General features: G+C 36.3%; 1 protein-coding gene across 1 annotated transcript in view; it reads right to left on the bottom strand.

Annotated features, from left to right (window-relative positions):
- Positions 1-25,466, bottom strand: part of LOC133321499 (RUN and FYVE domain-containing protein 2-like) — a 33,483-nt gene that overhangs the window by 4,828 nt on the left and 3,189 nt on the right. Inside the window, exons 2-8 of the mRNA XM_061530620.1 lie at positions 19,985-20,233; positions 19,215-19,933; positions 8,358-8,536; positions 8,043-8,297; positions 7,700-7,965; positions 4,688-4,834; positions 4,305-4,575 (exon numbers count right to left, since the gene is read on the bottom strand). Of these exons, the coding sequence (XP_061386604.1) occupies positions 4,305-4,575; positions 4,688-4,834; positions 7,700-7,965; positions 8,043-8,297; positions 8,358-8,536; positions 19,215-19,933; positions 19,985-20,233 (2,086 nt within the window). The remainder of the gene's footprint in view (positions 1-4,304; positions 4,576-4,687; positions 4,835-7,699; positions 7,966-8,042; positions 8,298-8,357; positions 8,537-19,214; positions 19,934-19,984; positions 20,234-25,466) is intronic.

Genomic DNA, 25,466 nt, shown 5'->3' with positions numbered 1-25,466 from the left:
ATAACATTTCATTTGAAATTCATAACATTTCATTTGAAATTCATAACATTTCATTTGAAATTCATAACATTTCATTTTAAATTCAAAAAATATTATTGGTAAAACACAAAGTGAATTTGAAATGAATTGTTACAAATTACATCTGAACTATTATGAATTACAAGTGGAATTTTATAAATTTCAAATTGAATACTGTGAATTGTAAATAAATTTATTTGAAGTTAAAAAAAAAATCTCTACAAATTTCAAATGGAAATATACAAAATTACAAATGATTTTTTTTTAAATTTCAAATGTTTTTTTTAATTTCATGTTAAAAGTTTAAAATTTCAAATGAAATGTTTTAAATTACCAATTACATTCTCGAATTACAATTGAAATGTTATGAATTGCAACTAGAGTTTTCGAATTACAAATGAAATACTTGAATTGCAATTGAAATGTTTTGAATACGATTTATTATGAATTGCAAATTGAGTTTTCGAATTACAAAATTAAATTCTTGAATTGCTATTGAAATGTTTTGAATACAATTTAAAAAAGGTGTAGGTTATTTTATTTTACAAATAAAATATTTCGCATATAGTATATTTGTATGTATATATAGTTATTTTTACTATGGATTATATAATTTATATTCATATTTTTTATAACATGTTCTTTTCTTTTACTTTTTTTGAATTATAAAGGCATAAATTAGTTGTGTTTTTTTAGTATATATTTTTTTTATAATTTATAAACTAAATATATATTATAATACATTTAATTGTCTTGCTTTATTTATTTATTTTTTTTACAAATAAAACATGTTACTATATGGTATATTATTTATAATAACAAAAAATCATAATACCAGATAAGAATAAGAAAAAAATGTACATTATCGTACTAAATTGCCCAGATCTCCTTTGGAGACATTGTGCTCCAAGTGGTTATGCACGAAGTATTATGATAAATTTGAAGATCATCTACACTAAGCAACAAGACTCCTGCTATTTCGACTCCATAACCCAAAAAGCAGGGTACGGCGAACGAATTAAAATATGCTTTTTCTCACGAATGCTCACGGCGAGAATTCGATTCGATCTTTCACGAACATTCGTTTCTCACGAGCGCTGTTAAAAACAACAACAAATAAAAAGATCATAAAAAAGTAAACACACACAACGAATGAATGTGTGAGAAGTCACGAGCATTCGCGAATTTTTGTTGTTATTCGTGAGCGAATGTAAAATTCGCTTGCGAATGATTTTCGTTTTGGGCTCATTTTACGAATGAATTTATCGCGGTTCTTTACCAAACGAGCATTCGCAAAACGAATGTTCGCGTTTGGCCGATCGTTTGTTTCGTTTGATGGTTGAAATTCTTTCTGACATTCGCTTGCAAATGAAAACAAACAATAGCGAATGGTTTTGTGTATCGTACCATCGTTCGTTACCGTGATATTGGTAGCATAGCCCGACGTTAAGCAAGCAGTGGCCGATTCGGCAAATATTGGAATATGAGCTCGGGGTAAAGCCATTGAAATTCCAAAAAGTACAAGAACTTACACCGCAACAGAACGAATATAGACGAATTTTGTTTGCTCCGATGAGAAAACATTCGTTGTCCAGCAGTCAAAATGATTATGTTTACTTGCCAAAGAGGTCAGCTGAAAATGTGCACCTTCAGCTGGCCACCAGAACTCAAGCGCCGGCCATGGTGATGGTGTGGGCAGTCATAACAGCCGATGGTCGATCTCCGCTCGTATTAATTGACCGTGGCATCAGAATAAATGCCGCAGACCTTGGACATTCCAACAGGACTCAGCTCCATCGCACTCAGCATGCGCCACCCAAGAATGGTTACAAAATGACGTTCATCGCTTCATTTCCAGCGCACAATGGACACAAAAATCTCCGGATACCAATCCGTTAGACTATTATTCTGCTGGAGTATTTTGGAAAGCAAGGTTGGGACAGAAAAATACCAAAGTGTCGATCACCTCAAGCAAGCGTTTCGCCGGGAATGGGTCAAAATACCGCAGAGCAACATTCGCACAGCGTGTAACAGTTTCATTGGCCGTTTGAAGACCATAATTCGTGTCAAAGGTGACCAATTCGAACAAATCTAAATTTATTATACAATTTGATGCTATTTCCGACATTTTTTGCTTTCATTCAATAAAATTTAAAAAAAATGCAAAAATTATGGCGTTTGACTTTGTTGCAGTTTTTTTATCTCACGTTGTATATGTACCTTCGACGATTCAATGCAGGCTACATCCTGGAACATAACAGTACACTTGTTGAACATGAGTTTTTTCGGAAGTTTTTGAAATAATAAAACAAAATCTTATGCCTATCGAAGACCTATAGAATGTCATGAGTCTATAAACAACATCCAGGAAGCTATATAATTTTTCCAAGCTATAAGAAAGGTAAAAAGACTTGATTTTCTAGCGATAAAATATCCGAAGTAATTCGTTCCACAAAAAAACACTAGTACAATATCTTCTGAGGAGTATCCTATAAATATATAGGTGTTGTAAGACAAGTGCAAGTCCAGAAGGCTTTGGAACCAGTTCGACATTTACGAAGCCAGTTCGGAAAGTTCTTAGTCTAGCAAAGTGCTTGTTTTCATTGTAAAAAATTGCGGATGCGTCTTTTTTGAACAGCTCTTTCTATATGAAGGAGTTGCCAGATCGAAAAAAAATTAGCATGTGTTCATAACAGAGATGGAAGTTTCCAAAACACTTAACTTTTTTTATACCGCGCTTTTTTTGCTACGCTAAGAACTTTCCGAACTTCCCTCGTATGTGCCCCTTTAATTCAAGCGATCATTGTGGAATATAACAGTCCACTTGGGAAAATTTGTTCTATAAAATTAAGAATTGGGAAAAATCTGATTTGTTAACATTTAAATAGTTTGATCGATCATGTATAAGACGATATGGGTGCATCTATTCGATGTTTTTTTTAGAATAGAGATTTTAAATCTCTATATAATATTAAAACTAAATACTAAATGCAATTAACTTCATATATAATCTAAACAAAATACTTATAAATGGTTGTTAAACTTCTAAAATACGAAAAAATAGAGAATTTTTTTTTCAATTTTTAATTAACAGCCGTTGTTGCTGGGACAGCAGCTGTTGGCGTTTTTTCTTCAGCTGCTGTTGTTGCTGCTGCAAAAAATGTACTCATCGCTGCAGTTGATGTAGTGTTATTGGGTAATGAGGCGGCTACCGGTGGCATTTCTGTATCTGCATCCGCAGCATTCTTATTATCATGTTGTGTATTGTCGTGATGCTGAGGATCATCAACAGTAGTAGTAGTTCCAGTTCCAACATTACCCTCATCCATACAAAGTTTAAGAGATTTCGCTGACATTGGTGTCTTCACCTCCGGTATGGATTCATGGAATTTTTCCGATGTTGCAGAGGGTGATTTACGATAATTATTTGGATTAAATGGCGGTATACCATCCATTTTTAAATGTAAACGTTTCATCGGTGGTCCAATGTCTTGTTTATGTTTTTTGGTGAGGGCCTCGAATATCTGGAGATTTTGTTGTCGACGACTAGTGGGTGATTTTTCCGCAGCCGATGCTACAGTCGATCCCATCATGGATGTATCCATTTTATTTTCGTATTTCTTTTCCAGTGATTGTAAAATGTTACCGATTTGCGAGGCTTTGTTTTGTAGGCGTGCCACCATTTCACCCTTTTGTGTCAGCTCATCTTCACATTCCTAATTTCAGCGTTCCGGATGTGTTGTTGTTGTATTGGCAATAGCATTTGTAGTAGCAGTGGGAGTATGGTTGTTGGTTAAGATATGTTTGTTTTGATATTTATTCAAAATATGATGATGGATGTAGGATATGAAATAGTTGAGGAGGAGTTTTACAAATAGAAAACTTATAAAAGTAGCTGCCATTTTGAAACAAAAATTCTGTAAGCCATATATTTTTAAAAATTAAAAAAATGGTATTTCAACAACAATAACAGTTAATTATTAAAAAAATAAATAAAACAAAAATTAAACACAAAAATAAATTAAAAAAAGAAAACCAAAAAAAAAAAAAATTGAGGTTAGGTCTCCAAGAATGAGTTGGGGGGTTAGTTGTGATCTGATTTTTCATTGATGATCTGATCATTTTTTATGATGATGATGATGTTTATGATTGATTTAGTGATGGAAACGAATGCTTCTTCTTCTTACGCTTAACAACATTGATGTTTGTTGTTGTTGCGAGAATTCACAATCTGCCTCTGCTATTTTATTTTGAGTTTAGTATTTAATTTTGGAATGTTTACCAACCTGTAATTTACGATACATTTCCAAATTGATTTGTTTAATTTCATCCAATTGCAACCGTAACGAAACGATGGTATCCTGTTTCTCATGTATATCCTTTTCCAGCAGTTTCATAGCCATATCCGATTCAGCTTTTAAAGCGATTTGCAGTTTTAATTCTTTTTCCAATTCCACCGTCTTTTTCTTTTCCTTATCCAATTCGTTTTTCAGAGCTTCCACAGCATTTTTATCGTTGCTGTCTTTGGAATTATTTGAAATATTGTCACCACCACCACTCTGATTGGAATTCAATGATGGGGGTCCAACATCTTTTGGGTTTTAAGGAAATTTTTGAATATTTTTAACAGTGTTTCTTTTCAGTGTTTTAGAGAAATAATACAAATAACATACTTGCTATAGAATTTTGCCTCATAGCCTGATTTTCGGCTTGTAATGCTAACAAACTGTTTCGGGCTATAGCCAAATCCTCTTTCATTAATGCATTTGTTGTGGTCAACGATTCAACTTTGGCCTGCAAATTTGCCACCGTTGCGCTGCAGCAGAGTTTTTTCGAATGTTATTTTTTTATTAAAATTTTTGAATAATGCGGCGACGACGAAGAAATTGAGAGTGATGGGGAAAGAGAGAAGATAAGGTATTCTGTGGGGGACCTCTCCAAGTTCTTTTATGTACAGAGGGCTTCTTGAGGGTATTTCGAAGGTTACAAAAATATAAGGATATATAGGACCCTACTTATGGAACATAGATTAAAGGACTTTTATGTACAAAAGGCTTCTGAAAGGCTAAAATAAATAAAAGGCTGTAGAAGTCCTGTAAAAGGTGATTCGATAGTAGATTTTAAAAGTCCTTTGGAGTTATTCAGACTATTAAAAACTATTTCCTACTTATGGATCGCACATTGAAAGTATTTTATCTGCTGAATGTTTCTGGAAGATCTTTCGTCCACAAGTCGAAATAAAAGGCTATAAAATACCATTGTAGAAGACTTGTAGAAGTTCTTCTCGGTTTACAGGACACTGAAAATAAGTTCAGACTATAGAAGACGCTTCGAAAGATATTTCTCTTATAGAAGATATATAAAAGGGATTTTAACTGTAATTTAAATTTTCCACATAGAACATCTTTCAAAGAAAACGACTTTAGACAAAATATGTCCTTTAGAAGACCTGCAAAAAGTCTTCTGACTATAGAGGAAATGCGTAAGTTCTCTGCAAAACCCGTTATCCACAGAATGCTTGTCAAAATGATTTCATTTACCAGAAGCCGAAATAAAAACCCTATAAAAAGACACAAAAATTAAAAGACTTTCTTCTCAAGAAAGGCCTCTATGAAGACCTCAGAAAAACTAAAACTAATTGAAGACTAATACAAATATCATTGAGAAAATGTTCTGACTAGTAGACGTCAGTTACAAGCACGTTCTATCCTCGGAATACTTAATAATGAACCGACCTTTATATGGAATTCCGAATTTATGCAAGACTTTCCAATTAGAAATAGATATCTGACTTCGGACTTGTATTTGGCGTATAGAATACTTGTGGAGGCTTCACGAGATATTGAGGACATTTAGAAGCTATTCTGACTACAAGGTCTTCCGCTTATAAGAGACCTGTTTTTGGACCTCAAAAAATAAAAGGATAAGTCATGTGTTTATAAATGACATCTAGGAGTAAAGACCTACGGATTTTATTCTGAATATAAATGAAAGTTATAGAATATCTTCCGATTATAAAAATTAAATTTTTTTCTAGATAAAGAACATACCTCTTACCTCTGTAAAACATTTTTAGTAAATCTGCGGTAGAAGTTTCAGATGTAGAAGGTTTGTCGTCATTGCAGGACTTCTACTCAAAATCTAGATATTCTGTTTATAGAAGACTTTTGAAAAGTTTTCCAACTATAGGATGACGTTGAAGGACCTACTATCTGCAGAAGGCTTCGAAAATAAAACCTACAGGGGCAGTTCGGAAACTTCTTAGCGTAGCACAAAAAGCTCGGTAAAAACAGAAAAAAAAGTTTTCCAACTATAGGATGACGTTAAAGGGCCTACTATCTGCAGAAGGCTTCGAAAATAAAATGGCAACTCCTTCATATAGAAACAGCTGTTCAAAAAAGAAGCATCCGCAATTTTTTACAATGAAAGCACGCATTTCTAATTTTTCCCTTGTAAAAAATTGCGGATGCGTCTTTTTTGAACAGTTCATAACAGTTCAGTTTTCCAGTTCATAACATTTCATTTGAAATACATAAGATTTCCTTTAAAATGTATAACATTTCATTTGAAATATATAACATTTCATTTGAAATATATAACATTCATAGTATTCCATTTGAAATTCAAAATATTGCATTTGAAATTCATAAAAGTTCGTTTGAAATATATAACATTTCATTTGAAATACATAACATTTAATTTGAAATACATAACATATCATTTGTTATTCATAACATTTCATTTGTTATTCATAACATTTCATTTTAAATTCGAAAAATATTATTGGTAAAACACAAAGAATATTTATGAATTTGAAATGAATTGTTACGAATTGCAACTGAAATATTTTGAATTACAAGTGAAATGTTATAAATTTCAAGCCGAATTCTTTGAATTTTAAACGGATTCCTTTGAATTTCTAATGAAACACTACAAATTTCAATTTTAAAATAAAATTAATTGTTATGAAAAACAAATGAAATATTATGTATTTCAAATCAAATCTTAAGAATTTCCAATGGTATTATGTAACTTTCAAATGGAATTTTATTAATTTCAAATGCAATACATGGAATTTAAAATGGAAGTTTACGAATTTTAAATGGAATTGTTTGAATTTCGAAAGGTTTTCTATTAATTACAAATGAAATTCTCGAATTACAACTGATATGTTATGAATTGCAAATGGAATTATCGAATTGCAAATTGTATGTTGTAAATTACATATGGAATTCTCGAATTACATTTGAAATAAGATCATTAATAGAAGTGAAATGTTATGAATTGCAAATTGAGTTTTCGAATTACAAATGAAATTCTCGAACTGCAATTGAAACGTTTTGAATAATATTTGAAAAAGGTGTATAAAGTCGGAACGTTTGGTACATCTTCTCTTTATAGGAAACCTATGTTCCGGTTCTACCTATATATAGTGATCTTCTGTATTTAATTTTCACTCCATTAAGAACTTCTGAAAGTTTTACTGCTAAGATAAAATATCTTGAAATTCTTCTTTCCAAGCTAGATTATTAGATCGTCTCAGAGCCTAGAAAATTCTTAAATTTTTAAAAAATTTCGCCTGTAAAAGAGCTTGCACACGAGGTCGCTTCTCCTCCTCTCTTTCTCCATCTCTCTCTCTCTCTCTGATATCTTTTCATTTTCGAAAACCAAAAACACTCACTTTAAATGACGATTTAATTCTTCAATATAATTTTTCTGATCCAATACAGCAATCATATTACCCTGACCATTCGCATCCATATTTGTTTGTGATTGATTTTGTTGCTGTTGGTTACTGTCCTCTTCCATATCATTGTTGCGAGAACTTGAACGTAGATATAATGAAAAATCGATAACACCTTGCTGTGAGTCTAAATCTTCTTCTTTAACACATAAATTACAATCGATAACATTTAGGCCAACTAATATGCCCATTATTATAACAATCTGAAAAATGGGAGGTAGATGAAAAATAATCAGAAAATAAAGATGAATTCCATAATAAGAAGGAACAGTTATAATACCTCATCACTCATCATGAGAGCATGTGGTTCATAGTAATCGTAGAGAGCATCTTCACGATGTTCGATCAACGCCTGCAGATAATCGGCCAACTTTTTTTGCATTAAAGCAATACGCAACCAGGCCCGGGCACGACCTATATGTGTACGCACCGTGGGTAAATCACGTACACTGGCTGTTATATCTTGTGCCTCAGGACAATAGGTTTCAACACACTGCAATAGATCCCACAGCTCTTTGCGTGGACCCAATAAACCCTAAGATTATTTTTTTCTTAATTTTGTACTGGGAAATACTTGTTTTTGTTGTTATTTTACCTTTTTTGTTCGCAAACCATGTCCCAGCACATGTTCAATGACAATGAAAAAATGTTGCAATGGTAAATGATCCGAATCCAACATCCGACCATAGCGTACCGATTGTTCTAGTAGCTCTTTGACTACTAATTTACAAATATTTACCAAATTACTGCGTTCAATTTCGGCTGGATCACGTGCTGAAAATACCAATTGTTCACACACACACACAAAAGAAAAGTGGCAAATAGACAATGAGTACGGATTTTTTTAGAGTATTTCGATTTTAATTTGAAGTCCTTGAAAATGCAAGACGAATTTAAAATAAAAAAGAAATCCCCGAAATATTTAAGTATATAAAGTGAAATCTACCTGTCTGATACGTACAGACTTAAACATCGATACAGAAGACCCGCAAAAAGTCTTCTGGCTACGGTTGTTCTCTGCAAGGTCTTGAGAAGAATTTGTGTATATTAAAGACCAGTAAAAGGTCTATATATGATCTATAGAATTCGTGTAGAGGATTTGCAAGGTATAGAGATGATTTATAAGTTATTCTGACTATATCAAAACTTTACTAGGTCCGTGTTGGACTAAAACGTATGAAAAACTTATTAAGGCCATATTTAGAAGTTCATAAGACCCCTCACTCATATAAAACCTATCGAAGACCTTCGAACTGTAAAAGACATGAAGGAGGTGTGGGTTCTGCTTATCAGAATGGCTTCAGCAAGAAAATACCTTTAGATGGTGTATTGACGTCAGAGAACATATGGAAGTCTTCTGACTAGGGATGTTCTTGGCAAGGAGTACCTGCAGAAGGAATTCTCGTTATTGCGGATCTGTGGGTCACCAACCAAGAATTGTGGCTAACCAAGAATTAGACCATTTAGAGAGTTTTTTTATATTTTGAGAATTGTATGTCCTCTATTGTTAGAAGTTCCAATAGCTCCTTCATCTTTGAGATCTATATAGATCTTCCATCCCTATTTGACAGTTTTCAAGATTTTTGGACCACAGGAAGATGCAAGGGATCAATAGAAGGTGCAAAATATCTTCTATTTATTTCCTCTCTATAGGTTTTTATTATCTTTAGAAGACTCAAGAGATCTTTCAAAGGAGATTTGCAAAATGTTGACACTTTGTGGGGAAGTTACCAGAAAGATGAGACCAACGGGTCCCTTACGAGAAGGGTTTTATCTTCCAACATGAATTAAATTTGAAAGAAATATTAAGATGTGATCATTTGACATCGAATCGGACGTTTCATACCGTTGTTATTGGATCAACAACTGATCAAAATGTTGACTCATTATGGGGCAGGTGCCAAAGGTGCGAATCGATGTATCCCATCTTTGGATTCGATCTAGGCTAAGTACAAATATTACGATTTGCAAAGTTCGGATGAAATTTGCATATTCTATTCACTCCATAGGAGATTTACCAATTTTCAAAATGTTGGCCCATTGTGGGGAGGTACTAGAAGAAGAGGACCGATATGTGGCATCTCCCAACAAGTTAAAATGCTAAGTTTGATTTGAATCGGATGCTCTTTTCGCATGATATTATGAAATTGATTTTCAGCTCAATTTTGACCATTTTGTTGGGGAGTTATCAGAAGAACTGGCCCGATTTTCTTAACTTCGAAGTTTGAAAGAAATTTTACGATATGTACAGTTAGGATCAAATCGGACATTGCATCAACCTTATATTAGATTTAAAAATATTGAAAATTTTAAACCTTTGTTGGGGAGGTCTTGGGTTTGCTATAGCAAGTCGATCGAAGGAGTGAAGGAAGCGGACAGATTTCCCATAGTAATATCTAAAGGTTCGAAATCTATAGGTAGTATTAAGCGAAGCGACAGGGCGTGGACAAACTCCGACGGAGAGACTCTTGATCTTCTATCAGCAACCCACTTCCCTGGTTGTAAGGACCCTAATGACGAAATGCGGTGTGCGCATCGGCATATGACTCTAGCCAGAGAAGGGGAGATATTGATAGATAATACTACAAGCTACCCAAAATTGGTATGGGCAATAAATAGCTTTCAATCCTACAAATCCCCAGGCCCAGATGGCATAACGATGTATTGGTCATTTTGCAGAACATTTTTTAGGGCTTGGCTGCTTTTATCGTACATACCAAGTCTATGGAAAGAAGTAACGGTGACCTTAATCCAGAAGGCCTTGGAACCGAGTCATACGCTACCTAAATACTATAGCCTCTCTTCCTTTAGCCTCTCTTCCTTTCTACTTAAGACTCTAGAAAAGATACTAGACTCTGACATTAGGAATACTATCAACCCCAATAAAATTAACAAATCCAGCATGCCGACATAAAAGGCAAATCAGTGGATACTGCTTTACATGAGGTGGACGTATCGAGAAGAAAGAAGGAAAATTTGTCAATCTACAGAAGTCCCCAAAAGATCCATTTATGAACGGCATTTTAATGAGGAATCCGGTAAAGATTCCTCGTCTATGAGGATTTATTTCACATATGTGTAATGGAATTTATAATTTAGATCTACGGGATTTAATAAATACGGAACAATGTAAACGTACTAATAATACAACCATTTTTAAAATTCGTCTTGCATTCCCATGGAACTTATGGCAATCATATAGAAAACATTTTTCAAAATTAATCCCAAAACCCAATTTTTTTTACAACCATTCAAAATCTTAATTCTTCTTCTTTGCAAATGAAATTAAAAAGAAAGTGTCAAAATAAAAATAAAGAAAAATAATATTTTCTTGGAAAATACAACACATAAATAATAAATTAGAAGGAAAAATTGAAAATATATGGAAATTATTTTGAAATTTACATTAATAGTTATTGCAATAATATCTTCGACATGTTCGGCTGTCGATCTATACGATTGGAATATTCGAACTGTGGAAAAGCCAATTATCGATATAGGAGCGGCGGCTGAAAGCGATACAACAGATTTTGGTGATGACTTTAAAGTGCAAACGGCATTGAATAATGAAAGGCACAAGGATTTGATGAAAATTTCGGGTAGAGCAAAAGAAAAAATATATGATGGCAAGGTGAATAACAAGATTAATTACGATAATGTTGCAACAAAATATCCTGTAAATTATGATGGTGATAAAATGGATTATTTCAATGTGGTGCACAATAAGGATAATAATAGGGAAGTTGATGACCAAAAGCTGATTAGTAAATATTTAACAAAACCTAAAGATACGAAGAAAAAAGAAGAAAATAGCCGAAATATTTTTACAGCAGCTGGCTGGTCGACACAGAATTACAATAACGTTGAGGAACAAGAACAACAACCACATTTAGAGCAATATATACATAATAATAAATATGATGGTGTTGGCAATTATCCCACACAGCAGCAGTTACCCGTTAAAAATGCAGGACTTACTTATATGAAGCAAAAGGATATGCCAAATTTTATAGATTTTAATAATCCACCCAGCAATGACATTTTTCCCAACTATCAAGTCAAATATTTTCAAAATTTCTATGAAACTCCTTCGAGAGAAGAGCCACAGGATGATTCAAATGCAAATAAAATGAATAAGGCAGCAAAACAAAAACACGATGATGATAATAATGAGTTAAAAGGCATTACAAAAATGATGAGAAACAAAATTATAACCTCCCACAAACATGAAGAAGTTGAAGACTGTCCAACAAATGAGGAGGAGGAGTCTGATAGTTTGAATATAGACAATTTCCTAGGCACAAATCTTTTTGGAAATTCCCCACAGAAGTGTTTTTCTGCAGAGGACATTCAAATGTTGATAATACGCAGAGATTTTGAGGTAAGAAGTAAGGAAAGGACAAAATTCGGACGGACCGACTACCATGGGTATATGAGACGCTCTCAATATAATTATTGAAAACTATCACAATATTCCGATTAAAAAAATAAATAAAAAATTGTCAGTCGATGTTGCCGACAGATTTAAATCCTCAGCCCAAGTTCTTCGGAGGTCTACGGAAAAAACACAGGTTATTCGCTTTATTTAAGGTCTATATTTTTATCAAAGAGTTGGCCAACTTTGGAGAGGTACCAGAAGAGGGTGGCCCTTCTTAAGATTTAATGTAGGTTTGCAAAATATTACGATCTAGAAATTTTGAATCAAATCAGACATTCCATTATCATGATATTTGATTAACAAAAATTCAAAATGTTGAAGAAGTGAATCAACGGGTCCTATCTTCAAACTTGATCTATGTAAGGTAAATGTGTTACCATGTGCAAAGTTTGGATGAAATTGGATATTTCGTGAGATTTAAAAAATTTAAAAATGTTGATTCTTTGTGGGGAGGTATTAGAAGGACTGGACCGATAAGGCCGATCTCCCAACATTATACAGACATGGTTAAAATATTAGGTTGTACAAAGTTCAGTTTAAATCAGATAGTCCGTTCGAATGTTTTTACAAAATAAATTCTCAGCAACATTTCTTCTTGTGGGAGGTAAAGGAGGACAGTGGACCAACGGTTCCCATCTTCAAACTAGATCTATGTAAGATAAAATATTACCATTGTCAAAGTTTATATAAAATAGGAATCTGTTCGCTTCATGTGAGATTTACAAATTTTCAAAATTTTGACCCAGTGTGGGGAGGTACCAGAAGAAGTGGGCCGATAAGTTCGATCTACCAACATTATTAAAATTAGTTAGTATATTGTATTATGCGAATCGGATAGTCCGTTCGCATAATACAAAAAAATTATTTTTAGCTAAATTTTGACTACTTCGTGTGGGAGATACAAGAAGGGACGGATTGGTATCATTTTCGAACTTGAATTAGTTTTGAAAGAAATATAACGATGTGCACATTTGAAATCCAATCGGAAAATCTATACCAATTTTATTGGATTAACAAATTTTCAAAATTTTAACCCATTATGGTGAAGGTAGCTGAAGAGTTCGTTCGATGGATTCGAATATTACGATGAGAAAAGTTTGGATGAAATTTGGATAATCTGTTCGTTTCATATAAGATTTACAAAGTTTCACAATTTTGACCCATTATGAGTGAGGTACTAGAAGGAGTGGACGGATAAGTCACAACCCCCCAATATTAAAACGACATGGTTAAAATATTATTATTGATGCGTCTTTTTTGAACACCTGTTTATATATGAAGGAGTTGCCAGATCGAAATAAAATTTAACATGTGTTCATAACAGAGATAAAAGTTTTCAAAACACTTAACTTTTTCGGTTTAAACCGGCTAACAACTTTCCGAATTGCCCTCGTAAGGACGTCTGATTTTTTAAAATATTCCTTAAAAAATAATTTCCAATAAAAAAAACTCCTATTTCCATTTTCAGAATCTAATACCAAAGGATCTACCAAAAACCCTCCTAACAGATGAAATGATAATGGTGTTAATGGAATATTTCCAAACCTGTCATCAGCTGATAGCGACAATATCTACAGAATCCACAAGTAATCTCTTCGAAAAGGTCTATTTCGATACTCTAGGTGGATATTTAAATTTCTATTTAATTCCGGTGGCAAAATATTCCTATTATGCGGGATTGGCAAGCCTGTCGCAGATAGAGAATATCCTCTCTCTACATCAACAATGTAAAAATCTACTCAATACCAATGGTAATGGTTGGCAGGCAGCTCTGGAAGATGTTCTACAAGAATTGGATATTGTGGAAATTGAACCTCTGACAATTAATTTTAATAATGATCGTTCTTCTGCCTCCTGCGATCGTTTGGAAATATTAGAAAACGAAAATATCGATACGGATAAAATGATTGTGGCATTACCGAAATTAGAAGCAGACGATGATCAGGGATATTTGGGTAATTTGTGGTTGCCGTTTAAGAGGAAACGTGTGTATGATTTAAAATCTCCCCGATCGGCTTATATCGTGTTGGAATTTTATCAAACTCTGAGGAAATGTTATCATTATGAAGAAATTCCTGTCGATTGTTATCAGCGTGAATTAAAACGTTGGATATTGGAAAATTTACAAATTCATTTATCCGATGATGTGTTTTATCCTGGATTGGGTGGGGTCTTACAAATTTTAGAAACCATAAGAAGAAAACCATCAAGGAAAAAGCAATACAAATGGCAGCCTAGGGAGTACCAACAAGGGGAGCTAAGGCAAAAGAAAAGTTCCGCAAGTCTGGGAGAGGAGAAATCCAAAGAATTTCTAGATATCCTAAGGAAATCTAAACACGAACAAAATCTGTGGTCGGCAGATAACTATGATCACTATAATGGAGATTATAGTGATTATTTGGAAGAAGACGGGGGAGGAGTCGGTGACAAGGCAAATAAAGTATCGAAACAAAATAAACCTAAAGAACAAACAAAAAATCCCTCTCCATTGGAAAAAGAGCAACAAAATATCACCCAAGGAACTACACAAAGTTTTCAAGACAAATTGAATATGAATTTCCATAAAATACCACTCTATATAATAGTGTTGGTGGTAACAATACCCCTAATAATTCTGCTGATGGTGGCCATTGTATGTTGGCTTAAATTAAAAAAGAAAAAACCGGCCAGCAACAAAGATGTGCGTCTGCGGGGCTATGGTAATCCAAAAAGAAAATCATCTGGAGCACACGACAATGAGGATGATGAAGAAACTGAATTGTTAAATGCCCAATCAAAATCGGTACTGCATGGTGGTGGTAAACCAATGAGAAATAATAATCTGAAAAGATCGAAATATGCAGGAAGTATCACCGGTTCCTCATCATCGTCTTCGTTAATGTGTCAAATACCACCGAAATGTTTTCGTACCAAACATTCTGGCCCTGCAATTATAGAGACAATGTCATTAAATTATTCTTCTTCGGAGGCAGAGGATACGAATCAATTAAAATCTCCTCCTCCAAAGGCAGTACGGATTAATGAAAAACCCACAACATCTGCAGCTGCCTCTGTTAATAATAAAAATGATAACAAGGTGGAAAAGCGTAGAGAAGTTGGGAAAACGAAAAATCTAGCAAAGAGTAATGTATAGTTTTGAATATTTTAAATAGAATTTTTGTTATAAAATCTTTTTCTTTCCCTTATCCAAATTTCAGAGTAAATCCAGCTGGGAAACAACATTTTCATCTATTTAGTGGGATAATTTGAAAAAAGATATTTTGTTATGTTCGATAAAGTATGAACACAGGCTTTTTTAATTTATTTCCTAACTATTTATTTGTTACTTATTTTTTCTGTGGTTTATATATTTCCCTAATAAAGAGAACAAAGTTCTGAAATATTCTTAACGAACTTGAGTTGGAATTTAGACTTTGAGGAAATTAAGCGGATAGGTTCTTAATTATGTTCTGCTCCATATAAGGAGATCAGGGTTGAATGCTATCGGACACATTCGCAGATAGTGGATGGCAGAAAATCTTGTCTTGAAGATAATGACCGAAATTCAGTGATGCCATTATTCTCTGGGCGGGATTAGCCACACAAACATTCAAAACATAAAAAAAATCAAATCGTATTTTACCCCACGTAAAATCACAACTGAATTTAAGGTGATCTCCGCACCATCTGTGTTCCTCAGATTGCATTTGAAAATAAACGAAATTGCCAAAAGACATCGACTTAATGGGTCGATAATAATTTTACCCCACGTAAAATCACAACAGAATTTAAGGTGATCTCCGCACCATCTGTGTTCCTCAGATTACATTTGAAAATAAACGAAATTGCCAAAAGACATCGACTTAATGGGTCGATAACAGCCACCTTTGAACCAATTTGAAAAAGGAGTCTGCCAAAGTCGGACCTGCAGTAAATGGCGAGAAGCTGATGGTATCAATGCGCAAGACATCCAGTAGACTCGGACCAACTGTGGAACTTGAAAACTACAGCTCCGAGGTAGTGGACGATTTTATATACCTCGGTAACGCCATAAAAACTAATAACATCAGCTTTGAAATCCAAAGCAGAAAAGTGTTGGTCAACAGATGCTACTATGGTCTGAGTAAGCAACTCAAAAGCAAGGCCACCTCTCGCCAGACCAAACTCATACGCTACAAGACGCTGATATTACCCGCGCTGTTGTATGCACCAGAAGCATGGGTACTTGCCCAAACAGACGAGGCAGCTCTTGGAGTGTTTGAGAGGAAAATTCTCCGGAAGATCTATGGGCCGATCTGAACCATGAATGAATCGAATGAATCATGAGCTATGCCAAATATTCTCTGACGTCGACATAGTCAGACGGATAGAGATGCAGCGACTACGTTGACTAGGTCATGTTGTGAGTATGGATGCGGATTCCGCCACTTAAAACGCATATAAAAGCGATACGAGTGATGGTTCATGTAGAAGGGGAAGGCCACGAATCCGATGGAAAGATCAAGTAGAAGACAACACTTCGGAACATGATCTTTCAAATTGGATGAGATGCGCACAAGTCCGACGCGCTTGGAAATCTAATTTAAGCTCGGCTTATGGAACAACCGTTCCATAAGGGCAAAGGTCTTTATAAAGGCCAATGGGGCTGTATAGAGGTCAATGGTCTTTATAAAGACCCATGGGGCTGTATAGAGGTCAATGGTCTTTATAAAGACCCATGGGGCAGGACAGAGTTATTTTTAAAGCCCATGTGACTGTATAGAAGCCAAAGGTCTTTCTAAAGGCTCATGGAGCTGTATAGAGGCCAGAGGTCTTTGTAAATACCCATGGGGCTGTATAGAGGCTAGTCGTATTTATAAATACCCATAGGGCTAATTAAGGGCAGGGGGTCTTCAAAGATTTGCTACCAAATGAGAACCGAACAAGTAAAGAAGTGTCAATCGGTATTGCCGATAGATATATACCCGCAGCCTTGTGCAAGGTTTGTTTCAAATCGAACATTCCATTCGCCTGAAATTGGATTTATAAATATTGAAAATTTTGACTATTTGTGTGGGAGGAACCGCAAAGAGTGGGCCAATGGGTCCCATCTTCGGACTTCATCTTGGTTTGGTAGAGATAATAAGTTGTACAAGGCTTGGTTCAAATCGGACATTCCATTAGCCTGAAATTGGATTTAAAAATATTAAAAATGTTGACCTTATGCGGGGGAGGTACCAGAAGGAGTGGACCAATAGGTCTAATCTTTTTACTTGATCTAAGATTGGTAAAGATATTAGGTGGTACAAAGTTTAGTTTAAATCGGACATTCCATTCGCATGATATTGGATTTATAAATATTGAACATTTTGACCTATGTGGGGGAGAAACCAAAAAGAGTGGACCAATGGGTTCCATCTTCGGACTTCATCTCGACTTGGTATAGATAATAGGTTGTGCAAAGCTTCTTTCAAATCGAACATTCCATTCGACTGATATTGGATTTATAAATATTGAGAATTTTGAACGCATGTGGGGTGGAGGTACCAAAAGGAGAGGACCAATGGGTCCCATCTTTTTACTTGTTCTAGGCTTGGCAAAGATATTAGGTTGTATAAAGCTTGGTTCAAATCAGATATTTCGTTCGCATGATATTATAAAATGAATTTTTTGCACAATTTTGACCACTTTGTGGGGGAGGTACCAGAAGGAGTGGACCAATATTCCCCATATTCGAACTTGAACTAAGTTTGGAAGAAATATTAAGACATGTAAAGTTTTGAAGGAATCCATTATTTCCTTTGAGAGTTATCGTGTGCACCAGCTGGCCAGATAGGTGGACAAACGAACGGACATTTGTAAATCGATTGCAAATTCTCTGAAACGCGGGGTCTAAAACCAATATTTCGATGAGGCAAGTGTATATACCCTCTTTGGCCTGAAACTTGGGTCAATATAAATAATTTTTAGTACGGATAAAATATTTATATTTAATCTGAATCGGTAATCAGCAATTTCAATTGGGTCATAAATCGACTCAAAATTTCATCACAATTGGATGAGGAAAGCATCCTTTACTTCGACGATGAAGATGTCGTTATCCCTAGTAGAGACGACTAGAACCGTAGCAACCCTCCTCTGGCTTTATATACAGACGGGTCCAAGATGGAAGAAGGTACATGGGCTGACGTCTATTGTGAAAGACTAGGCCTTGAGCTTACCTACAAGCTGGATAGCAACTTTAGTGTTTTACAAGCTTCCGCTCTCCGCTATTTGGAAGGCAGCGAAATTGATAAAAAGTCTGGATGCATAGGTCGTTGAACCGGTGGATATCTTTGTGGATAGTCAGGCGGCTCTTAAAGCCATGAAATCCTGTAATATCAAACCTGAGGTCGCCCTCGAGTGTAGAACAGTTTTGGAAACACTCACTAACAGCAACCGGCAGGACACGGTGACATCAGACGAATTATATAGACGGGAATCTCAATCTACAGATCTAGCAATCGATTGCTCAATCAAACCACCCATCTGTCATCTTTTTCGGAATTTTGAGGTATTCTTCGACAACGAACATAGTTGCAATGTTTCAAGATTTATGTGGCCAATCCTGCAACTAAGAGAACAAACTCACTGTTCAACCTGAGCAAAGCTGAAATTAGAGTAATAACAGGAGTCATTACTGGTCATTGCAATATCAGGGCCTTTACCACTAAATGGGACCATGATATTACTGATTACTGACGAGGAGTAGACGGAGACAATTGAGCATCTCCTGTGTCGCTGACTAACCTAACCTTTACTTCCATTACAAAAATACGTGAGCAGAAGATTCCCGAGACTACTCTACTAAATTACATATACATAATACCCTTTACCGCACTGTGTATGGCAAGGTATATGTATACAAGTAATAAAAAATAATTAAAATAAACAAATAAAAAGTAGAATAATTGCCAAATTGTACAAAGAAACAAAAAAAGAAAACAAAATAATTTAGCTGTAGGTATACAAGTTTTTTTGCTAAATTTAAATAAAATATCATAAAAAGCAACCTACAAAGATTTGACCATTCATTTGAAGCACCGTTGCCACCACCACCGAAAACACCAACAAAACCACTTTCACGTGCATGTGGTGCCATAAGCATATTTGTTCTAAAAGCGTGCTCTTGCTCATCGACAAACAGACGACGACCAGCTATAAAATTGTGTAAAGCAAATATACCATTATCCTCGAAGGGGCCACCACCGCCGCTGCCACTGCCCGCATAGGAGTGACGATCACCAGCCGAATAGCGTTTATTCTTTTGCGAGTATTGAGAATTGCGATTATTGCTAGAACCGCCACCACCACCACTACCAGCCAATACACCCGACGAAGCACTAATGGGTGCTGGGGTACTATCGATATCTTGCAGCTCCTTTAGGCATAGCCATTCACCATCAACGGATACCCGAAAGTTGCATAAATAAATGGTATCCTGGACACCGCCAGAAATTTCCTCACTTGTGGTATTGTGGCCATGTGTGGGCTTCGTAGATGTTGATAAGGCGGCGACTTTGCCAGGTGATGATGTGGATGACGAATCAACTTTTCCCGGGGCCACCACTGCTGCAGAGGATGTTGTTGATGACGAATTGTTGTTATGATGATTATCTGACTTCAGCTTTTGTTGCTGTTGTTGTTGTTTTTGCTGTGCTTGCGGTTTTGCCCGTAACTTCACCCCAGCTGGGGGAGGACAATTACCCTGCTGTTTGGTACTATTATTACTGCTACTGTTGGTGGTTGTTGTATTTGTTGTTATTGTCGTCTGTTGTTTTTGTTGCTGTTGCATAGCTTTATTGGTAAAGGATGTCTTGTTGTTGGTTGTTGCACTTTGGGTTGACTGCTGCTGCTGTTGTTGTTTTTGCCTTAATTGCGTTTGATTTGTTGTTGTAGTTTTAGTTACGCTGCTATTATTTTTTGCAGTTGCCGTTGTTACAGATGTCCTGTTAATTCTGCCCGTTGTTGTTGTGTTTTTAACAATACCTCCACCACCACTGGTGCCGCTGGTTTTGCTATTGTTGCTGCTACTGCTATTATTATTGTTGTTATTATTATTATTCACACTCAGTTTCTTGGTATCCTCGATCAACGCACGCATATTCACAGCTTTAACTTGGGAAGTTGTCCTTTAACTTCCACTACAACTACTATATGGTCCAAATTGCTGAGCCAATTGAATGATGATTTTTATACCTTTTTTAAAGGGGGTCTTTCAAAAATATGTCGCTGATTGAGGATTCTGTAGGGGGTGTTTGGTTGGTGTGGTATTATTTTTAAGGTACTTGTTCTTGAAACTTCTTCTTCCTCGTCCTCGTCGTCGTGTTTTTGTTTTTTCGGCTAAAAATAGAGAAATGAAAATCATGGTTGGAGGAGCATGGTTGCGGCGGGTAGGTAATTTCAATACAGAAAGAATTGATGTCATTTTATGTGTGACCACTTGGGGTGGCGTAGGGGATGATAGATACCAAGCAACGGCTCTGATTAGCTTTAACATGGCGAAGCCCAGGCTTATCTTGGTCCCTCTTTCATCTCAATTGTGGACACTGACCTCCCCGCGGTGCCACCTGGGGAGCTATTCTCATCACCCGATGAAATAGTGAGCTAATATGTGCCGCGAGTTCACCCATAAGAACTATAAAAAAATGGGTTGAGGCGTCGGGTTAGTTGCCCACTCTCGGAAAACCCAACCTACTATGAAAAAGCAAAGAAAAAGAAAACCAAACCCCCCTAATGTTGACGACCCCCGCAAACGTATAAAGGACCACGATCTGCGAATCTGCACTTGGAATGTGCGCACGCTATACAGAACAGGGGCAGTGTTCGCTTTGGCGGATATACTCAAGAAGTACAAAGCCGATATTATTGCCTTACAGGAAATGCGATGGAAAGGGACAGGCGTAAGTAAATCAGACGATTACGCCCTGTATTATAGCTGCCATGAAACGAGACATGAATTTGGCTGCGGATTTATGGTTAACAGGAGAATAAAAGACCTTGTCTCCAGATTCACTCCAGTAGATGAGCGAATTGCTATAATCCGTATAAAAGCGAAGTTCTTTTACATCAGTCTAATTTGCGCCCATGCTCCGACCGAAGATAAAGATGAACAGACCAAAGATATATTTTATGAGCGCCTAGAAACAGCATATGATCGTTGCCCTGGCCATGACATTAAAATTCTGCTAGGAGATTTTAATGCAAAAATTGGAAGGGAAAATATCTTTGGCCCCACCGTCGGAAAATTCAGCCTTCATGAAGAAACATCCGACAACGGCATGAGGTTGATTGACTTCGCGGCAGCAAAAAACATGGTAGTTAGCAGCACCAGATTCAAGCATCTCGATATACACAAGGCCACCTGGATTTCTCCTGATCAAGTAACGAGAAATCAAATTGATCATGTTGTGATAGACGGAAGGCATGCATCCAGTGTTTTAGACGTCCGATCGATCCGAGGAGCGAATATCGATTCGGACCATTACCTTGTGGCAGCCAAGGTACGCACCCGTCTAAATGTTGCAGCAAAGGTGCGATCTAATACAACACGGAAACTCGACGTCGAAAAGCTGCAAACACAACAGGTAGCCGAGGCCTACTCCGCTCAACTTACCCATCTGCTTGAAGAAAGCACTTCTTGTCCCGATAATAGTATAGAAGCACAATGGCAAAGAATTGCCCACTCCCTACAAACTGCAGCAAAAAGAACAATTGGGTACCAAAAACCACCACCAAGAAACCCATGGTACGATCAGGAGTGTCGTATTGCTACTGATGTGAAAAACGCAGCGTATAGGGCAACCCTGCAGACAGTAGCAACACGTAACGTGATGGAGAATTATCGGGAGAAAAGGAGAGAGGAGAAACGTGTTTTCAGAAAAAAGAAGAAAGAACAAGAAAAACGTGAGCGTGAGCAAATCGAGATGTACAGGAGTCAGAATGAAGTCCGGAAATTTTACCAACGAGTAAAACACCAAACCGAAGGCTTTGGTGCAGGCACATCCTCCTGTAGAGATGAAGAAGGAAACCTGGTGACAGATACAGACAGAGTGTTGAGGATCTGGAAGGAGCATTTCGAAAAGCTGCTAGTATCAAATAGTGGCGATGAAGAAGATACCCCAGAACCAATAGGAGATGATGGTATAGAGTGTATACCACCTAGCCAAGATGAGGTCATAAAAGCAATTAATCGGCTCAAGAATAACAAAGCAGCAGGAGCCGATGGGTTACCAGCCGAACTATTCAAGACTGGTGGCCAGATGCTGGTCAGGAGCATGCACCAGCTGATTAACACAATTTGGCTAGATGAATGCATGCCCGATGATTGGAACCTCAGCATCCTGTGTCCCGTGCACAAAAAAGGAGACAAGACGATATGTGCCAACTATAGAGGAATAAGTCTCCTTCCCATCGCATATAAAGTGCTATCCAGTGTGCTGTGTGAACGATTGAAGCCAATGGTCAATGACATCATCGGACCATACCAATGCGGCTTCAGACCTGGCAAATCGACCATAGACCAGATTTTCACTCTGCGCCAAATCCTGGAAAAGACCCACGAAAAACACATCGACACATATCACCTATTTGTCGACTATAAAGCCGCATTCGACAGCCCTATCCGTTCAGAGGTGTTTAAAGCCATGTCTGCGTTCGGCATTCCTGCAAAATTAATACGGCTATGCAGGATAACTTTAAGTGGCACAAGGTCAGCCGTTAAAGTAGGAAAGGACCTATCGTTGCCCTTCACTACCGAACGAGGATTCAGACAAGGTGACAGTTTGTCGTGTGATCTTTTTAACATCCTACTGGAAAAGGTCATACGAAACGCAAAGGTGAACAGAAATGGCACTCTGTACACCAAACAACACCAGTTACTCGCCTACGCCGATGACATCGATATAATGGGTCGAACATTGCGAGCGGTAACAGCCACCTTTGAACAAATTGAAAAGGAGTCTGCCAAAGTGGGTCTGGCAGTAAACGGCGAGAAGACCAAGCTGATGGTATCAACGCGCAAGACGTCCAGTAGACTCGGACCAACTGTGGAACTTGAGAACTACAGCTTCGAGGTAGTTAAAGACTTTATATACCTTGGTACCGCCATAAATAAAACGAATGATATCAGTTTTGAAATTCGGAGAAGGATTGTGATGGCCAACAGATGCTACTATGGTCTAAGTAAGCAGTTTAGAAACAAGGCCACCTCTCGCCAGACCAAACTCACACTTTACAAGACGCTGATACTACCCGTGCTATTATATGGATCAGAAGCATGGGTACTTGCGCAAGCAGATGAGGCAGCGCTTGGGGTGTTTGAGAGAAAAATTCTCCGAAAGATCTACGGGCCGATCTGCGTCGACGGTGAATATCGGCGTCGAATGAACCACGAGCTCTACAATTTATACGCAGACATCGACATAGTCAGTCGTATTGAGCTGCAGCGACTACGGTGGCTAGGCCATGTTGTGCGGATGAATGAAGAAGCCCCAGCTCAAAAGGCATATAAAAATGAGCCTACGGATGGTTCCCGTAGAAGGGGAAGGCCACGAATTAGATGGAAAGACCAAGTAGAAAACAACATCTTGGAACGTGGTCTTCCAAATTGGTGGACTTGCGCACAAGACCGACGCGCTTGGAAATCTTTTTTAAGCTCGGCTTATGGAACAACCGTTCTGTAACAAGCCAGCTAAGTAAGTAAGTACTTGGGAAAAATCGAAGTCGATTGGGGTTTTGCGTTTTCATGACAGATGGATAAATGAAATTACCTTTAGAAAAAATGGCAAATTTCTTTCCTTACTCTTGTGTAGTATACTTTTAGGCTTGCAAAATAATTAGTCCACAGTGATGAAAATAAGTAATAACTTTTCGAATAAAAAATATTTCTTTCTTTTTTTCTTCAAACACAAACACCAAACATAAACTTAACAAACAAACAAATTTGCTTTATTCCTTTTAAAATTGAAATTTTCCACTTCTATTTCCTTTCTTATGTGTGTGTCGCGAATTTAATAATATTTTTCTTCTTTTTTCACCAAATAAATTATATATGTAACAACCACTTTTTTGGAGACAACGACGACTACTTGCTGCTGCTGAATGTACTCATTATTTCTGTTCGGGCTTTTGCGAAGTCGATTTCTGTGTTGTTTGACATTTTCCTTTTTCTTTTCATCCAAATACAACTCTGAAATTTTAATTCAATGGTGGTGAATTGTTGAAATATTTATTTTGCCATCGTTGTTGTCGTCGTCCTTTATTTGGTGGGGGTGTTTATGGTGGCAGGTTCATTGTCAGATGTATGTGTTGTTGCTTCCATTTCAACCCCCTTCGATATTTTTTCTATTCATGCTGGCAAACATATGTTTCTGGTGTTGGTGGTGGGTGACAGTGATGAACGGTGGTGAATTTCTTTTTAAAAGGATATGAATTAACAGTAAATTTTGAGAGAATAAATGTTATTAACAGAGAGAGAGAGTAAATTTTAAAAATAAATGTTGCTAACAGAGTGATATTTATATTGAATATGTTTTAAAATTATAAAATACATGATTTACTTTGTTTGAATAATCTAAGATTTAAAGCAAAACAAGAAAAATAGGTTTTAAGCCTTGCCGAAACATACACTCCTTAAAAAACAAAAAATCGGTTATATTTTTGCAAGGATGCTTTTAATCTATTCGTAACCCAGTGGGTTATAATTGTCATTTCCATTGTATATATGTCAAATCCTCATAATGTAGGTTAACCCGGTAAGAAGTTCTAATGCTAATGCCGTTTAGCCCAAGGTATATTAAGAAGGTAACCGTATCAAACCAGGTGATTGTAACATTAAATCTCACAACAATTTTAATTCGACGAAAAATTAAAAAAAAATAGAAATAGAAAACATTTCAAAATAAAGAACAAAAAAGGAGAAAAATAATCGACATCGATACTGGCCATTGGGATTTCCAAATGATGACCATATGGCCGTAAAGAAGATTTCGGGATGGAACCATAACTTTTCAGACGATTAGATCTCATATCTATAAGAGGTCACGTTCCTGACGAATTTAATTAGAAGAAAGTCAGAATTTAACAAGGAGAGATGGGTTCAAGCTGCAGAAAAGGTCTCCTAACCAGAAGAGAAGGCCTATTTATAGAAGATTTGTCAACGATTATATGTTTTTCTTCGGTTAATTTATTGGACATATATTTTTGGGTTTCTGTAAGACGCCCCATTATTGTTTTGTTAATATACCTAATAATCTAAGATGAAAGAAA

This window comes from Musca vetustissima, unplaced genomic scaffold, assembly GCF_032173495.1.
Source record: "Musca vetustissima isolate MV318-11 ecotype Yass unplaced genomic scaffold, APGP_CSIRO_Mvet_v1 utg28214, whole genome shotgun sequence".
In the NCBI taxonomy this organism is placed as follows: Eukaryota; Metazoa; Arthropoda; class Insecta; order Diptera; family Muscidae; genus Musca; species Musca vetustissima.
Note: the sequence above shows the minus strand (reverse complement) of the source record. Positions and strands in the feature narration are given on the sequence as shown.